Raw genomic sequence first — 17673 nt, 5'->3', positions numbered from 1 at the left:
AATCTTACATTCTTATTCAAAGGGTTCTTGCACTTTGATAACAGAGCAGAATCATAACCCATATATTGCCCTTCTGGTTTGCTGGTTGTTTGTACATTACCACGTTTTATTCTAGTATGACTTACCATATGGGAGGCCACTTGTAAGATTTTTGAACAAAAGCTAAATGTTTTGTGCAGTGATGCAGGATGAAGGGAAAAACAATGGGGAGTTGAAGTGACCCCAAATAGTCGCATTTTGACTAATGCTGTCCTCAGTGACACAGAATGTTCATAGCAACAGCTACTTGCTAGCTAGCAATACCTTCTCACTGTTTAGTACATCTGCATTGCAGAGTAGGAGGTATTTGTTCCTCTTCATAGGAAGGACATTCCATCACCCCAGACAAATTCAGTTGCTTTTCTCCATGGTCTATTTCTAATCTCATTCTGCCTTAACAAGCTAAAATCCAAATGTTTTTAAATCTTACCAATTCCTTCTCTCTTTAAATAGCACTCTGTGCTTAAAATCTGCTAACAAATGGATCATCGCTCCTTATATACTTAGGACTTTCCCCAAATGTACAGTAGAGCACATATGACGTGGGCCAGGCCCTAATCATTACTTGCACGGTACAAATTTAAGTGCATCCAGTCCAGAGTTCACAACCATTTGACATGGTGCACATGTCAGTCACAGGATCAACTTACAGCAGGGCCTCAGTGATCAGGCAGGTCAGGTGAGGTCAGAGGGAAGAATTTTCCTCTTTATCCAGTGAAGCATCGCAGCTGGGAAGAGGGAATCTTTTGTGGGTTTTTCAGGAGTAGACGCCTGTTAGCTTCAGACTGGTTCTGCAGCTGTTGTTTGCAGAACTGTTAACTTGTTGTCTTATGTGTACAAACACACAATCCACAGAAAACACAGACTAATTGGACTTTCTAACGATTACATCTACAGCAGGATTTTTTTGCATTACTCAGATCAGCAGGCACCAGTCTGAGGCACATGGAAGTAGACTGAATTAACCACAGCCCTGCTGTTTGGAAGATCTCACAAGAGATTTCAAGTAATGCGCTTTTTTTTTTGGACTTTGTGGTTTTGTGTCCTAAGTGGAACAATTTCTGGATCATACATTAGAAGGAAAGGAGAAAGCAGAAAATGCTGTTTTTGAAGGGGCTGCCAACCAGCTAGAGGTTTTTCCGCTGCCTAAATCATAGCCCTTCGATGAGGGCATTACGAGACTCATATCCCCCCCCCCAAAAGGTGAAAACTGACAAGTGAAGAATAGCTTGGTCCCTCTCCACTTGTTCTATCTAAAGATGCAAGGAAGTTGCCCACTCCTCTGTATTGCTGATCGAAGGAGCAAATAAGCTAAATTAGGCTCCAGCAATACAGAGGATACAAAATGGATTTAGGCCAAGATACACAAGGCTTTCCTCCAATAGTACCCCCTCTCGCCAGGCACACCAACAACATGAGGTAATTAATGGTGGTGGTGGGAGGGGGGGGGAGTCATTTCATAGTAGTAAAAAAACAAACCAGTTTGAACTGGCTCTTCATCCCAATTGATTTCAATCCAATACCAGAGCTAAAATTCAAATACTCTTTATTCAGTGCTTTGTGGATCACAACAATAAGGAACTAAGGCACCTGTACAGTAGAACAGAAATTCCACCCAGCCATTCTGCAGGCAATGCTATTTTAAAGAGACCTTTTTAGTCTGATATAGGAGCATATTTATATATTTTTCAAATTGTTGTTGTTTAGTCATTTAAGTCGTGTCCGACTCTTTGTGACCCCATGGACCAGAGCACACCAGGCACTCCTGTCTTCCACTGCCTCCCGCAGTTTGGTCAAACTCATGCTGGTAGCTTTGAGAACACTGTCCAACCATCTCGTCCTCTGTCGTCCCCATCTCCTTGTGCCCTCCATCTTTCCCAACATCAGGGTCTTTTCCAGGGAGTCTTCTCTTCTCATGAGGTGGCCAAAGTATTGGAGCCTCAGCATCAGGATCTGTCCTTCCAGTGAGCACTCAGGACTGTTCAAATATCTCCTGACTACTCCTGTCACTATGGAAATGAGTCTAGCAAATACTCAACAACTTTACTATTAGACTGCTGTAGAAAGTAAAGACTGTTTGAAAAATAGCTTTGTGCATTTCAGTTCCTCAAACGTGGTTCCCTCACTCCCCATCCCCACCCTCTGCCTTTCTAATATAGCACTATAAAACCACAGAAGTTTTCAGGTAGCTTGGAAGCACTTCTAGTAGCTGCAGTTATAGAGAAGCCTTTCCTATTGAAGTCTGTGAACATTGTGTTCCCAGAAGACTTAGAAGGGGAAAACAGTAAAAGAATAAAATTTCAGGTTCCCCATCCCCTTACACTGCTTTCTTGTTTTTCAGTTGGTTTCGGAAAACAGAGATCCAAAATATTTGTGTCTGAAAATCTTGTCTTAAGGCATAAGTGACCAGCTGCTTCTCATGGCATATATGTCACCTAGTGAAATATCACACTGTTGAAGCTTTAAAATTTAACTGTGTGATATTTAAAATGTTTATGTACCACTTTGTGTAAATAAATCGTGAGCAGTGTATAATATAAAATTTATTTTTAAAAAAACAAAGACGATGAATCAGTATAAAACCCCAAAATATTGATATTTTGACAGATCACCCTGGTTGGTGCTAGAAGGGAAGCATAAAGCCCAATCAGAAGATCTACATTTGAACTGTATTTCTGGGGAGCCAGTGTGGTGTAGTGGTTAAGAGTGGTAGATTCGTAATCTGGTGAACCAGGTTCGCGTCCCCCCTCCTCCACATGCAGCTGCTGGGTGATCTTGGGCCAGTCACACTTCTCTGAAGTCTCTCAGCCCCACTCCCCTCACAGAGTGTTTGTTGTGGGGGAGGAAGGGAAAGGAGAATGTTATCCGCTTTGAGATTCCTTCAGGTAGTGACAAAGCGGGATATCAAATCCAAACTCTTCTTCTTTCCTGCTGCAGTGATTCAAGCGCTAGTCGGATGGTAGCTCTTTCTCCGATACTGGACTTTCTAATCCGGGAGGAGTAACAGGAGACCCCTTCCTCTTAAACATGCAATTTAAATGTGTTCATTTCCACATACATGTCATGCCTTAGCCTTGTTGTGAGCGTAGTGATCCAGGTACATTGAGTATTTCTCCTGTGTTGTTGGCAAAGGAGATGGAATTTTGTGTGAAGCAGAGCTCTCAACATGACAACCAAACAAAGAAAGCTACTGAGCGGTAGCCAAAAACTGTCAAACGTTTGTAGAAAATCCCCAGCGTGTTTTGCAACCTGTGCATTAAAGAAAATAGGCCATGGCAATTCAATTAGAAGTGCTATTTCTAGCACTTCAAGTTTCCTAGTCACAGGAATTAGCATCATTTATTTCCTCTAAGAGCCGAGCATTGAACATGTCAAAAGCACATTTTGCATGGTTTAAATCCTCAGTTTTGGTTCCATAGAAAAGCTGTTGGTGGGTGGTAGGCTAATCTTTTGCTGGCAGTGTATCTTCAGGGTTTTTCTACCTACTCACAGTGGAATTTGTTTTAATGCAATAGAAATAATTTTATTCAGCTTTTCATATGATTCCTATTCCTGTGCTGGGTTTTGTTTAATGGGTTCTATAATTGAGCCTAATCTGTCCTAGATGACACAGTGAGATCAAAGGCAGATTCCCAGTGGGGCTGTCACTTGTTTCAGAATTTAAATGAAAGATGAGAGAGTTTGTTCTGTCTTACCTCTTTTAGACTCAGACGATTAAGCATACATAACCTATATAATAGCAATTCAAGAAGGAATCAAATGTGTTTTGATTGGTTTTGGTCAGAAAATGGATATCCCGGAGCTTACAAGAATGAGTAAAGCACAGCTAAGAAGATACTTAGCTGGAATTAGTCATGGTTTGTTGCACGAGATCTGATTCGGACAATCAGTTTACCTTTCATAGCCATTTGTCTCTTCCTAACATTCCTAAACATAGTGTAGTATATCCCTTTCGGAAATTAAGAGAAATAGATACCTTTGAGAACAACTTATATATTGATAGCAGAAATCAAGTGGAGCATTCTCCTTCACCCTTGTCATTTTGATTGAGATGAAACAGCTCTTGGATATACTGTGCTTATTGCGTTTATTGTTTGTGTTGTTGTTACACCGTTAAGATGCAGCAACTTGCAGATCTACACAGACAAAAATATGTCATATTATTCTCCTGCTCATCATTATTTAATCCCCACAACAAGCCTATGAGGAACCCTAGGAAAGGCTGAGATGCGGTGACTGGCCCAAGGTGAACCCACTGAGGTTCATGGCCAAGTGGGGATTTGAACCCTGGTTTCCCAGGTCCTAATCCAACACTCTGGGTATGTCTCTGTATCCAAGGAGCCAGCAAGTTCTCATAAGGGTCCATTCCATAGAGAAGGCCCCTGTAGTAGCCCAGCGTATGGAGTTTCAGACTTGAATCCCACATATGTGAATTCAGGTACAGTGGTACCTCGGGTTACATATGCTTCAGGTTAAAGACTCCACTAACCCAGAAATATTACCTCGGGTTAAGAACTTTGCTCCAGAATGAGAACAGAAATCGTGCAGCAGCGGTGCAGTGGCAGCAGGAAGCCCCATTAGCTAAGGTGGTGCTTCAGGTTAAGAACAGTTTCAGGTTAAGAACAGACCTCCAGAACGAATTACATTCTTAACCCGAGGTACCACTGTATCACCAAACTCATGGGCTTGCAGTTCCTTAGACCTTCATTTCCCATTTTCAACATGGGAGCAGAAAAGACTTCCCTTATGGGGTAGTTTTGAGCGTATTTAAAAGATTGCAATGCTCATTTAAATAGTGTTGCATAAATTATATCCCATTCAGAGAAGGTGCCTTCAGTCACATCTGATTGGTTAATGTTGTGGCACATCAGGACCAGAGGCCAAATGCGGTCCTCCAGACCTCCCTGTCTGGTCCTTGGGATTTTCTGCAGGCCACACTCCTCAGTGGCTCTGCATCTTGGCCTCCATAAGTGTTTTCGCCTGGCCAGAATGTGACCTTGAACTCTCATAATGCCATCTTGCTCGCCTTGGTGGACAATATAGAGGGGTGTGTTTTGAAACGAATTTACTGCACAGATGTCATATTTAGATTGATTGATGCATACTCTTGCATCTTTTCACCATTGGCATGTGACCCATTTTTTACTCCTATGTAAAAGAATAAGAATGGCTAACAAAAGTTAGAAGACAGAATAGTTATGTTAGGTTGGGAAATTATAACTCTTTACGAATTCTGCTACTGGTTCTGCAGATTATGCTCTCTAATAAAATGTATGTTTATGTTTAAATCTGTTCTGGTCTGGATGGATTCTATTTCAAGTATATCTCACCCAACATGCTTTGTGTGGATGTACTTGAGTATGATGATAAAACCAAAGTCCTACTCCTTTCTATAAATCAGAAGGTGGCAGTGGGAGGTAGTTTTAAGGGAAGTCTGGATAGCTGAGTGACTGTCCCGGTGACCATCCAGGGATACACCTGGAAATGTCACAAAACAGGTACCGAAAACAGTGTTCCATTACTGCGCATGCTAATAAAAAACTGTGTGGTTTTACGTTAAATCTGAACTTTCGAGTCAAGCAACAGAATATTGAAGCTCAGTGACAAAGTCCCTGCGCTCAAAGAATCAACTAAATTTGGGTTAGAATTTGAACTTCTAACCCTTCTCTTTAGTCACTTACATGAGCTCTGGTAGCAAAGAGTAATGCTACAGTTCTGCAATCTGTCTTCATCAGTGAAAGATGAAGTATTCTAGGACAGAGTTCAAAAGTTTGCTGTCACTAAAGGATAGTATCCTCTTACTGTGTTGAGTTAGGAGGGCCATTGTCCATTGTACACTACATTAAACCCTTGGAGACAGGCAGGATAGAAATGAAAGAATGCCCTTGGATACACCCCCCAAAAGGTGCTAACTATGCATAGCTGAAATTCTGCATATGAAACGTTTCTTAGTTTTTACACATTTTTCTTCCAGTGAGTGCAACAGTAACCGGGACTCTGTGCTTTCCTACACCAGTGTACGGAGTAACAGCTCTTATTTGGGCAGTGATGAGATGGGATCAGGTAAGTAAATCCTGTGCTTCTATAATGAGACCATTAATAAAGAAGGCTTCAACAATGTATGGACCATAAACCAATTCTCCAGTAGATTCCAGTCTATTATTCAGCTGCTCACTTGTGTTTCTTAGTGTTCCCATAGCAACCACCCTCTTTGCAGACTTATGGAACTAAAAAAGCCCATGTCATACGCTATGTCCAAGTGGAAAGAGAAACTTCAAAAATCAGTTGGGTCATCTTGTTCATCTTGGTTCTTAGAGCACTTTCCTTCTTTCCATTTCACCCCTTCAGAAAGATATAAGGAGGGTGGTAGATCACAGCCTAAAGCCTAAAAATTGCTGTTGTCATTATATATTAAATTTCTAGGTAGCCATTTGCTCCTGAAATTCTTTCCATTGAAATATATTTGCATGAAAACAAGCCCAAAGTTTTACTGTTCCCACCATTAGGTGATGAACTCCCCAATGACATGAGGATTCCTTCAGACAAACAAGACAAACTTCATGGCTGCCTTGAGCATCTATTTAACCAGGTGAGTAGAGGAAGAGTTTGGATTTGATACCCCCCTTTATCACTACCCGAAGAAGTCTCAAAGCGGCTAACATTCTCCTTTCCCTTCCTCCCCCACAACAAACACTCTGTGAGGTGAGTGGGGCTGAGAGGCTTTAGAGAATTGTGACTAGCCCAAGGTCACCCAGTAGCTGCATATGGAGGAGCGGAGACGCGAACCCGGTTCCCCAGATTACGAGACTACCACTCTTAACCACTACACCACACTGGCTCTCTTTTCTGTAGATATTTATATTTAATAATAAGTATATAATATATGATCAAATCAAAACCAAGTCTGTTGACAGGTGTGGTTTTTTTTAAAAAAGAAAAGTAAAATATCACAGTACACCAATCATCCCCAGTGCTGCCACATCCCAGATGTGCGTGCTGCCATGTTTAAAAAAAATGATAGAAAAGTGTTATAGAGGAAGGCTAATGCTCTGCTCAATATATCTATCAGGATGAAGCCTCGGAGGCCTCCTTCAGCATTTTAAAAAGATTCTTTTTTTGGTAATATATAATCCAACAGTTGCCCAACTCTGCAGAACTCTCCCCAGTGAGTGACACAAACGCTGATGATGTTTTGTGTGCTCTTCCAGATGCTTAGGAACCAGTAATGTTGACTAGCAATTGGATGCTCTTTTCTTGACATTCTCTGTGATGGGGTTCAACAAATATTCTGTAGCTCATTCGGGTCATGGCTCATCTACTTGGCTTCATCTGGAGTGCCTCAGAGCATGACAGTTGTCTTTGGTTGTTCTCCCCCAGCACTTGGTGTTCAAAAATATACTCCCTCTGGTCTTGGTGGCTTCATTTAGCTATTGTGATTTGGGGAGGGCATGGGGCACACATGGGGGAAGGAGCTGTGCAAGCAGAAATTCTTGCACTGATGGGATGTGTTACCACCCATGGTTTCCCCTAGGAAAAAACAAACAAAAAACACCTCTCTGGAAACTCTTGGAGAATTTTCAAGACTCACTAAATGTGCTTCTTTGCAGGTGGATGCTATCAATGCCCTTCTCAAAGGACCAGTAATAAACAAGGCTTTTGAAGAAACAAAACATTTTCCAATGGACCACAGTTTACAAGGTAAACTTGCCAGAACATCATGTGCCCAGGATAATCTTGCTTTTCTCAGAACTTTACAGCTAGGTCCAGATGCAAATTGCTAAATCTCCAGCTGTTCTCCTTCCTTCCTTCCTTCCTTCCTTCCTTCCTTCCTTCCTTCCTTCCTTCCTTCCTTCTGATGTGTGAATTCGCTCCTCCTTTCTTGAGCGCGGGGATAGGAGATGTAGAAGGAAAAGACACTGTGTTGCTGCTCTCAGTGGTAGCCGTTAATTCCTCATAAGATCCAGTTTCCAGCCCTATTGTATGCTTGACTGCTTTAATATATCTATATGTTTGCATTGCTTCACTGCAGGTTAGTTTTGCTGTTCTGTACAGGCTCCCAGTTATGTTGTATTTTAATAAAATAACAATAATAATTTTATTATTTGTACTCCACCCATCTGACTGGGTTTCCCCAGCCACTCTGGGCAGCTTTAATTTTTCATCAGAGCCAACTTTTCAGAGGGCTTGGTTGGGATTAGCACAGTATGCAGTCATGTGCTGTTTTGAACTACTCTGGCATTGCTCAATTGCCCGGCCTAAAGTCCCTCTTCTTATGCAGAATTTAAGCAGAAAGAAGAAACCACAATTCGGAGCAGGAACAAGATTCAAATCAGCATCCAAGAAGATCCCTGGAACCTTCCGCTTCGCATCAAGAACCTTGTGGAGACCATACAGAAATATGTGGAAGGTCTGTGAAAAGGGATGGTGGGGGAAAGCTCTTTGGTTTATTTTAGTATTATGAAAAGGGTAGTAGAGTGACCGGACATTGATCTGGGCTGCTTTTATTGCAAATCTGGTTTCTACCCATAGGACTGGATCAGTTTTGGGTGGGTTCACCCTTTGTACTGACATGAGCTGAAAACATTTCTGATGAGACATAATTAGCCTGTGTTTAACAGATGGAGATTTCTAACAGATGAGATTTGTTGCCTATAGGCAATCCAAGTAGAGAGTTTTTGACATCCCTCAGGAGGTTGTGAACTCTCCTTCCTTGGAGGTTTTTAAGCAGAGGCTGGATGGCCATCTGTCATGGATGCTTTAGCTGAGATTCCTGCATTGCAGGGGGTTGGACTAGATGACCCTTGGGATCCCTTCCAACTTATACAGTGGTACCTCTGGTTGTGAACACGATCCGTTCCGAAGGCCTGTTCGCAACATGAAAAGAGCGCAACCTGCAGCGGCGCATCTGCGCACGCGCGGGTTGCGATTCGCCGCTTCTGTGCATGCGTGTGACGTCATTTTGCGTGTCTGTGCATGCATGAGCGGCGAAACCCGGAAGTAACCCTTTCCGGTACTTCCGGGTCACCGCGGGACGCAACCTGAAAGAACATAACATGAAGCGGACGTAACGTGATGTATGACTGTACAATTCTATGATTCTATATCTGAAACTGACACACCTCATAAGTTAGGCTCACAATAATTCCTTTGTTAGATTCCATCTAATTTTTCATTGGAATATGCTACTCAAATTTGACTATGTGAATTTTATCGTATTACAATTGGAATATATGGAATTCAATAGAATTCAGTTTATAAGTGCTCTTCACTGACGAGCTGCAGACCAACTAAATGAAGCCTCAGTTTGGGAACTCCTGTTCTAGGCTAAGGGGTGACATTCCCAAGTCTGCTTGTATTTCAACATCTCTTACAGCCAGTGTTGTGTAGTGATTAAGAGTGGTAGACTCGTAATCTGGTGAACCGGGTTCGCGTCTCCACTCCTCCACATGCAGCTGCTGGGTGACCTTGGGCCAGATACACTTCTTTGAAGTCTCTCAGCCCCACTCACCTCACAGAGTGTTTGTTGTAGGGGAGGAAGGGAAAGGAGAATGTTAGCCGCTTTGAGACTCCTTCGGGTAGTGATAAAGCGGGATATCAAATCCAAACTCCTCTTACTGGGACTTAGCACTTAGCTAAGTGGAATGTGATTATGCTCACTTGTTTTTAAAAAATGTTTTATCTTTGTCTTTCCTTTCTAGATGGCAAGAACCAGCTGCTTTTGGCATTGCTGAAATGTACAGGTAAAGCAGCTCCTATTTGCAAATGACCCCTTAGGTGCTATAGGGACAGGTGTGCAGAGAGAAAGTCATTGAGCATTAAACACTGTAAATTTGATAGTGCTGTGGTGTTGGCAGAACAACAGTTATTATCCTTGCATATCACGTCAGTGATAACTGGACACCCTTTTATAGGCCAACAGTCCTTCCGTTCCCATGTGCTCTGTGTTGTGGGAAACTGAGCATTCCTTTGGGGGAAAACATGGATGTAGATTGGAAGCTTTCATTGCTTGGGTTACTATGGTGCACCTTACACAGTGCACATGAAGAGAATAGGAAATATGGAACCTTTGTTGGCCATTGGGCTGATGCCATGAAGCAAATGATAACTCCTGATTCCTGTGTGTTCTCCTCTCTCTCCCAGACACTGAGCTGCAGCTGAGACGAGACGCGATTTTCTGCCAGGCTCTGGTGGCTGCCATTTGCATGTTCTCCGAGCAGTTACTGGGGGCTCTCAACTACAGATACAATAACAACGGGGAGTATGAAGAGAGCAGCAGGGAAGCCAGCAAGAAGTGGTTGGAGCAGATAGCGGCTACGGGGGTGTTGCTCAACTACCAGTCTTTGCTCACCCCCTCTGTGGTAAGGGAGGACTACAGTTTGCTAGCTGAATAAATAAAGAACTTTACAGTCTTCTTCTAACCCATCTCCTGACCAAGTTGTTTTGCCTGCCCTGGATACATTTTAAGGCTGTGAGAAATTTGAACTGCCTTTATTTGCTGTATATTATTGTTTCCTCTAAACATAAATGGGCCCTGGGAATGTTCTCTTATGCTACTGTGAAGGAGACTGGGGCCAACTTTCGGTTCAAAATCTGTGTCAGCTCGCTTTAGTGCTCATAAGATGTGAGAAATATAATGGGCATGTACACGTCCTGTGAATTTGTTTTGACGGGTTGCATGTTGTTTAGTCACGTGGTTCTTCAGAACCCACGTGCATTCCAATCTGAGGTGGGTGGTATTGCGACAGTTTTATTGCGACCGTTTTATTTGTCCAGGGTTTGTCTGAGAGATGACCAGCTGCAAAGCAGAACAGAGTTAACTTTTCATAGTTAAGAGGGAATTTTAGTAAATGCAGATCAGTGGAAGAGTGTGTCCTTTGCATGCAGAATGTCCCAGGTTCAATACCTGACATTTTGAGGCAAGTCTGGAAGACCTCTGTTTGAAATCCATGAGAGCCACCAGTCCCATGGACCAATGGTCTGATTAAGAATATGTCAGTTCTTACATTCCAAACCTTTTAAAAACAAAAACAACCCCCCCTGCATTACATACTCCCATAATTCCCTATTCCACGAAACTATTAAAAGTACAGGAGCCCTGTCTCGTCTGGCTTTGGGACAAAAGTAAGATAGATGTACATGTGTGGTTAGACTAAAAGTGGACCCCATGTTGCAGGTATTACTAAAAGGTGGGCCCTGCGTCTGAAAAGGTTGAATACTGGTGCTGCGTAGAGAGCACTGAGCACTGAAGGAAAGGCAATGATGGGTGGCAAATTGTGTGGTGTCTTCTGTCCTCTGCTGGCGAGAAGCTGTATCTTGCGTTGCATCAAATGTGTGTGCAAAAAAATATGTGTGTACACATCAAAAGCAGGCAGAAGAAAGAGGGAAGCATGGTTAGGCTATATAGATGGGATATATGGAAATGGAATACCTTGAAAAATGATGCTAAAATTATAGCTGGAAGGATATTCATCATGTTTTTTGCACAGAGATTGGTACTTCCTTTTTTGCTGGAATATTTTTCATTTTAAAAGAAAAGTGAGGTAGGGAAATTAAATATGCAATGTAAAAGATGGGATGAGATGCAGCCTTAACCAAAATCATGTGGCAGAAAACACCCTTTAGCTGATACTTGTGTTGCTTAAGTTTTGGGGGGGGGAATCTATCTTTCTTCTTACGATTCCTTCGGAAAAGGGGCGTGTGTGTTCTTATTTGCAGCCCGTCTAACTTTCCCTATTTATTTATTTTCTCAATCAGAAAGAGGAACGAACCATGCTGGAAGATATTCAAGCCACTTTGTCAGAGCTGGACAAAGTTGCTTTTTATTTCAGGCAACTGGATGAGTGTTTCGTTGCAAGTGAGTTCATGCCTTTTCTTTGTGCTTTATTTTCCCCACATCTTTGTATTTTTTCCTGCAGTGCACTGACATATCCCCTGTGTGTCCCATTGACTTAGTCCACAAAGACTGTGGACTTGCACCAAAAACTGCAAAAGTTGCAATTTTGGCTGAAACCCAGCAAGAGCATTGCTAATCTTTTAAATCTATTTTTTTTATTTTTTTTTATAAAATATTACATTTTATTAAATATAAAAAAATAAGAATATCAAATAAGAAAAGAAATAAAGAAACAAATTTCATACATATACACATGAACATACTTATTTATACATCTGTAAAGCAATATTCAAAAAAAAGAAGGGAAAAAAGAGAATAAAAGAAGAAAGAAAAGTTAAAAATAGAAATTTAGAGACTAGAAAAGTGTTCACTATAAACAACAATTTCAGATCTATACTTGCATACAATTTTATATTTCCATCTTGCAAAATATCAGTCTTAATTAAAATGTTTTAAAAGACTTCCACCGTTTACACCGCACGTCTTTTATACATCAGTCACCATAAAACTCTGTTCTTCATATCCTTCCTGTAAGTTTTCCTTAATTTCTCACTTTATGTTCTTTATATTCTTCACAAGATTAGTCCAAACACAACCAAATTTTGGTAGTTGAGCCCTGGTTTTGTAAGTATTCATTTAGACAATCCCACTGTTTCTTGACCATGTTCTTGGGTTTTCTCTTTATTAAATCCGGCAGTTTAGCTAACTCCAGATAATCTTTTAAATGTAATTTAATTCAACTCTTTGCTTTGTTTTGTTGCTGGTTGTTTTATAATGTTGGTACTATAGTAATGAAGTAGAGCGTGAACAGGGCATGTTTTTCTCACCAGTAACGTCCCTCTCATATGAGCTGGATTAGGAGGCAAGAGTTATAAGAAAGAGGATGGAACTTTCAGGAGAGCTTAAGCTACAGTACCTCTTATTGCACAGTCTCCAACACCTGTCTTTTTGTTCCCCCAGATACCCATGTCTTCTACCATGTTGAAGGCAACAGGCAGGTTTTGAAGGTTTTCTTTTACTTAGACAGCTACTACTTCTCCAAACTGCCTTCCCGGTTTCAGAACGGAGGGAGCCTGAAGCTGCATGCTGTGCTCTTCACAAAAGGTACAGGCGAAATTCTGTTTGTTCAGTTTTTTCCTTTAAGCCACTGACTATAATGTAATTGGGGTGGATGATGCTCGTAATCGAGCCTTATGTGATAAAGATGAATGTTGCCCTCAGCTCTTGGCTCTTTGGCAGCTTATTAAATCTGCAAGGCAAAGTCTGAGACAGTTTAAATTTAAGGAAGCTTAAACCTAATCTGAAGCAGGTAAAATATGCCAGTTAGAAAACCGTTTCACAATGCTGACAGGATGAGGGTAAGCATAAGGTCAGGCACATTGAGCTTATTTTGTAATCTGCACATATGCATGGGCCTTCCATGTTATTGGACTCTCAGTCTCAGCACACCATCTGTGAAATGGGTGCAATGGCAACATGCCTCATGGGGCCATGGTGAGGGAGAATAAAGATCAGGATTGTAAACCACCTAGCATTCTAAGAAGTGTAGTGTACTTTCTTTTTTATATATAATAATTTTTATTAAGTTTTCCATGTTAACAGTCCAATTGCATCACATTAATTATTCAAAATTATATCAATACATATTATAAAGTCCAAATATTTGGCCAGATTATAATTTTTTGCTGGGTGTTCCCATGCTTCGAGTTCTGTAGGGTCCAATCATCTCATATTTCTGCTGCTTTTAGTGTTCACAGAAGTGTAGTGTACTTTCACATTGTATAATAGTGGTGGTGACAGAAGAAATAAAAGAAATGGGTGAACTTTATAATGAATACATGATGTTTTTCATTAAAATCATTACAGCCCTTGAAAATCTGGAAGGGCAGTCCCAGCCAAATGGTTCCTCTCTAGAAGAGTTCCAGCAGCAAATTAATTCCACCTCTCTTGAGAAGGTGCAGCAGTATTATCGCAAACTCAGGTATTGTGGCGTAAAAAGAATGTTGTTTGTACTCAACATTATTATTGTTATTAAGATTTTATCAGTCTGGGTGGTTCTTTACATGGTAGCATACATGAAGGCCGGTCCCTGCCCCAGGGTGCTTGCCATCTGAGCCTGTTCATTTGAGAGAAAATCCATACATTTGAATTGAGATTTCCTTAATTCAAGTTTTGTTTGGGTGTTAAATAAAAGAAAGAGAACCTTTTAAATGTACATAGTACAAAAAGAAAGAAAGCAATTGGAGACGGGACGCAAATGTTCTAGTAACTGATTCTGGTTTTATATGCTGGTTTGTAAACAGCACTTTAAACCATCATTTCTGAATTTGGATGGCATGCCATAGTATGGATTAACAAGGCCAGGATATAAGCATGAAAGCCAGATGGCAGAAGGGAGAATGAAAAGTTAGGGCAAAGCTCATTCTCAGGCCGATAAAACATGATTTATTGGTTCCAAGATTGTAATGTGCGAATGGAGTCATAGTTGTTTACCTGACATTTTGTGTGGGGAAACCCTACACCATGAACCCTTTAAAAGAGTAGGAGAAGCCAGTAACAGCTTCTGACTATGAGCCAGACCATGTTTAATGGAAGTAAAGAGTCTTCTAATTCTGGCACCATTCCTTGGGCCACAGAAACATATTTGATAGGCCACATCTAGAATTCTGTTGACTTGTTCCTCAGCCATGCCCCTTAGGAAGAAACGTCCTATAGGAATGCTTGAAACTAGATGACCACAACCTAATACAGCTTGCTTCTTATTTTCAGGACATTTTACCTTGAGAGATCCAACCTGCCTACAGATTCCAACACCACAGCTGTGAAGATTGATCAGGTACAGAAACCACAGTTCTCGGCATATGTGCAATACAGTGGTACCTCAGGTTACATACACTTCAGGTTACAGACTCCGCTAACCCAGAAATAGTGCTTCAGGTTAAGAACTTTGCTTCAGGATGAGAACAGAAATCGTCCTCCGGTGGTGCGGCAGCAGCGGGAGGCCCCATTAGCTAAAGTGGTGCTTCAGGTTAAGAACAGTTTCAGGTTAAGAACGGACCTCCGGAACGAATTAAGTACATAACCAGAGGTACCACTGTAACCAGTGCTCCTTATTTCTAGGAGAAGCTGGCTGTGCACAGCGCTGGTTGGCCGGCCCATCTGGCAGTCACAAAGCCACTTCTCTCTTGGCTGCCTATCCTTCTGTGTAGAGTTGGGGTGAGCAGGCTGCAGGAGTATGGGATCTGCTAGGTTTTTTACTAGAACCGTTATGCTTGGCTGAAGCATGGAGAAGGGTCATAGGGATTCACATTGGAGTCAGAGCCTGGAATATGTATGATGGTAGAGGAACAAGGACAGAGGGAAGCAGACTTCACGTGGCAAAAGCCACACCTGGCGGAGGTCCATCTGCCTTAGGCAGCCTTAAATCTAATATGAACCCCATTAGTTCATATCTGCAGTTTCTCAAACGTCCTCTGGACCTCCACACACATTTAAGTGTTTCAAGTGTACATTTAAAAAGGTAAAAAGTAAGTTTGACAAACGAACAGCAGCCACAGATTCCTATTGAGTGTAGACTCAATTGCCAGTCTAGGTTTGTTGCAGTGCCTGTGTAAAATGCTGCCCCGAGTCCCCATTGACCCATAAGGACCAAACTATATTTACTTAAGACTGCCATGTTTGGACCTCCCCATGTAACTTTATTTTTTGTGAAAGAACCTACAAGGCCGCCTGATTTGGATTGGGGGCAGAGGCTTAACCCTTGCAGCAGCCCCAATCTATATTTCCACCTGAAGCTACTAATAGCTATGGGAAATAAAGCTTACAGGCTTAACATTGTAAGCTTGTACATTTTCCCTTATGTCTCTAATAATGTAAACAAGGGGTATAATGTTTTTTTAAAAAAATAGTTTTTGATAAAAGTATTTTTTGTCACAAAATGAACAAATGAACAAGGAAAAGTATATATAGCGTCTGATGTTGCACAAGGAAAGATTTAGACACCATCCCCAACTCCCCCCCCAGGCTCTGGCCCTGATATAGTTGCTTTTGCAAAAAAGAAAACTATTCTGGGAGTGCCAGTGTAATGTATAGTTTGGCCTTAAATCCCCTGTGGCAAACAACGATTTCGACTTGCCATTTTGGAAGTTGCTCTGATGAATGGTTGTTGGCATAAGCATTTGGACTGGGTATAACTGAGGGCAGGGGAGCCTGTAGGTACAGATGCTTCACTGTTGCATTCTTCCTTTGTATTCTTTTGTAGCTTATCCGTCCCATCAATGCAATGGATGAGCTTTGCAGACTAATGAAATCTTTTGTCAGCACAAAAGGCAGCCAGTCGGGATATTCCAGTAGTTACGTGGCAGGGGCTGGACTGCTGCCTATATCCTCTGAGCTCTGTTATCGCCTCGGAGCCTGCCAGATTGTAATGTGCGGCACTGGAATGCAAAGGTGAGAGCTTTTAAATCAAAACAAATGTTGTGCTCCTCTGGAATGAACATTTTTTGAAAGTGACCTACTGGTAGATCCCTGGGCTCTGCCATTGCAAGTGGGTATTTACATGACTGAATGCTTCGTCATTCAAAAATAGAAACAATCCCTCTACTTAAAAAACTTGGATGTCAGGGAGAATATAGCATCCCGTTTTCTGTGTTGTTTGCTGGTTTGTTGTTTTTGCATGGAGAAATCATGTGAGTCACCATCTACAGACACATGTTTCAGCACTGGACCTAAGTTATTTAGGTTCACTTTCTGCTTGTCAGAGGAGGTTACTCTGGAATAAATTAGTTTATACCTTCACCTTTGGCTTGCTTGAACTTTGAATGCATGGAGTACCTTTAACATACTTACATGATTATTGTTTCCACTACTTTACCTTTTGCTTGACTTGTCCAGAGTTCCACATTTTTGTTTCTGTTTTGCAAGCAAAGTTAAAACGCTCACGTGAAAACTATCATGAAAACAATATAAAGCAGGATTAAAAACAGTAATGATAAACTGTAAAGATTTGCCATTTAAAACAGAAATAAACCAATGTAGTTTTCAACTGGAACTCAGAGAAAGCAGGACCTTTGAACTGAAAGAATGGTTTTGAAAATTGGTTTTGCTGGTGGGTGGGGTGGAACCAACAACCTCAGATGGAACAAGCCACAGGGACAGGGAGGAATGAGGTGCAGCCGGTTGTCCTTTGAAAATAAACTGCACCAGCTACAGGGCTTGCATAGCTTTTCTCCCACACTCGGGAAGAACAGGGAGCTGTTGAAACCTGCAGATCCACAGCCCATCCTGACATGCCTCCTTTTTGTTCTATCTGACATCAGAGTGGAGAGTGGAGATGTCCTGGATATAGAAGAGGGTTTGTAGGTAGGAGCCTTGCAAGGTCAAATCTCCCTATCTGAAAGTGGACCTTTCCATCCACTTTCAGATAGGGAGATCCCAAAGTCCTGTGGCCCATGGACCATAGGATCGCACCCTGGGCCACTTTATACGAATAGGCATTTGACTTCTGGAAGTGATGTTCTTTATGTTCTGTTTTTAGGAGTACGTTGAGCGTGTCCTTGGAACAAGCAGCTATATTGGCTCGAAGTCACGGACTCCTGCCTAAGTGTATCATGCAGGCAACAGACATCATGAGAAAACAAGTAAGCCTTTATGAAGGGTTGAATGCGAAAAAAGAAAACAGGAGCTGCAAATATTTCAAACGGGGCATTTTTGTGTATATCCAAAGGACGTAGATTGTGCTC

The 17673-nt window shown here is 41.6% G+C and overlaps 1 protein-coding gene across 1 annotated transcript in view; it reads left to right on the top strand.

Moving 5' to 3' along the window:
* Nucleotides 1-17673, top strand: part of PREX1 (phosphatidylinositol-3,4,5-trisphosphate dependent Rac exchange factor 1) — a 223706-nt gene that overhangs the window by 202527 nt on the left and 3506 nt on the right. Inside the window, exons 27-38 of the mRNA XM_053394201.1 lie at nt 6014-6102; nt 6546-6628; nt 7647-7737; nt 8318-8446; nt 9738-9779; nt 10180-10397; nt 11794-11893; nt 12893-13036; nt 13799-13913; nt 14702-14768; nt 16194-16381; nt 17469-17571. Of these exons, the coding sequence (XP_053250176.1) occupies nt 6014-6102; nt 6546-6628; nt 7647-7737; nt 8318-8446; nt 9738-9779; nt 10180-10397; nt 11794-11893; nt 12893-13036; nt 13799-13913; nt 14702-14768; nt 16194-16381; nt 17469-17571 (1369 nt within the window). The remainder of the gene's footprint in view (nt 1-6013; nt 6103-6545; nt 6629-7646; nt 7738-8317; nt 8447-9737; nt 9780-10179; nt 10398-11793; nt 11894-12892; nt 13037-13798; nt 13914-14701; nt 14769-16193; nt 16382-17468; nt 17572-17673) is intronic.

This window comes from Podarcis raffonei, chromosome 6, assembly GCF_027172205.1.
Source record: "Podarcis raffonei isolate rPodRaf1 chromosome 6, rPodRaf1.pri, whole genome shotgun sequence".
In the NCBI taxonomy this organism is placed as follows: domain Eukaryota; kingdom Metazoa; phylum Chordata; class Lepidosauria; order Squamata; family Lacertidae; genus Podarcis; species Podarcis raffonei.
This window is presented reverse-complemented; position numbering and strand designations above follow the sequence as displayed.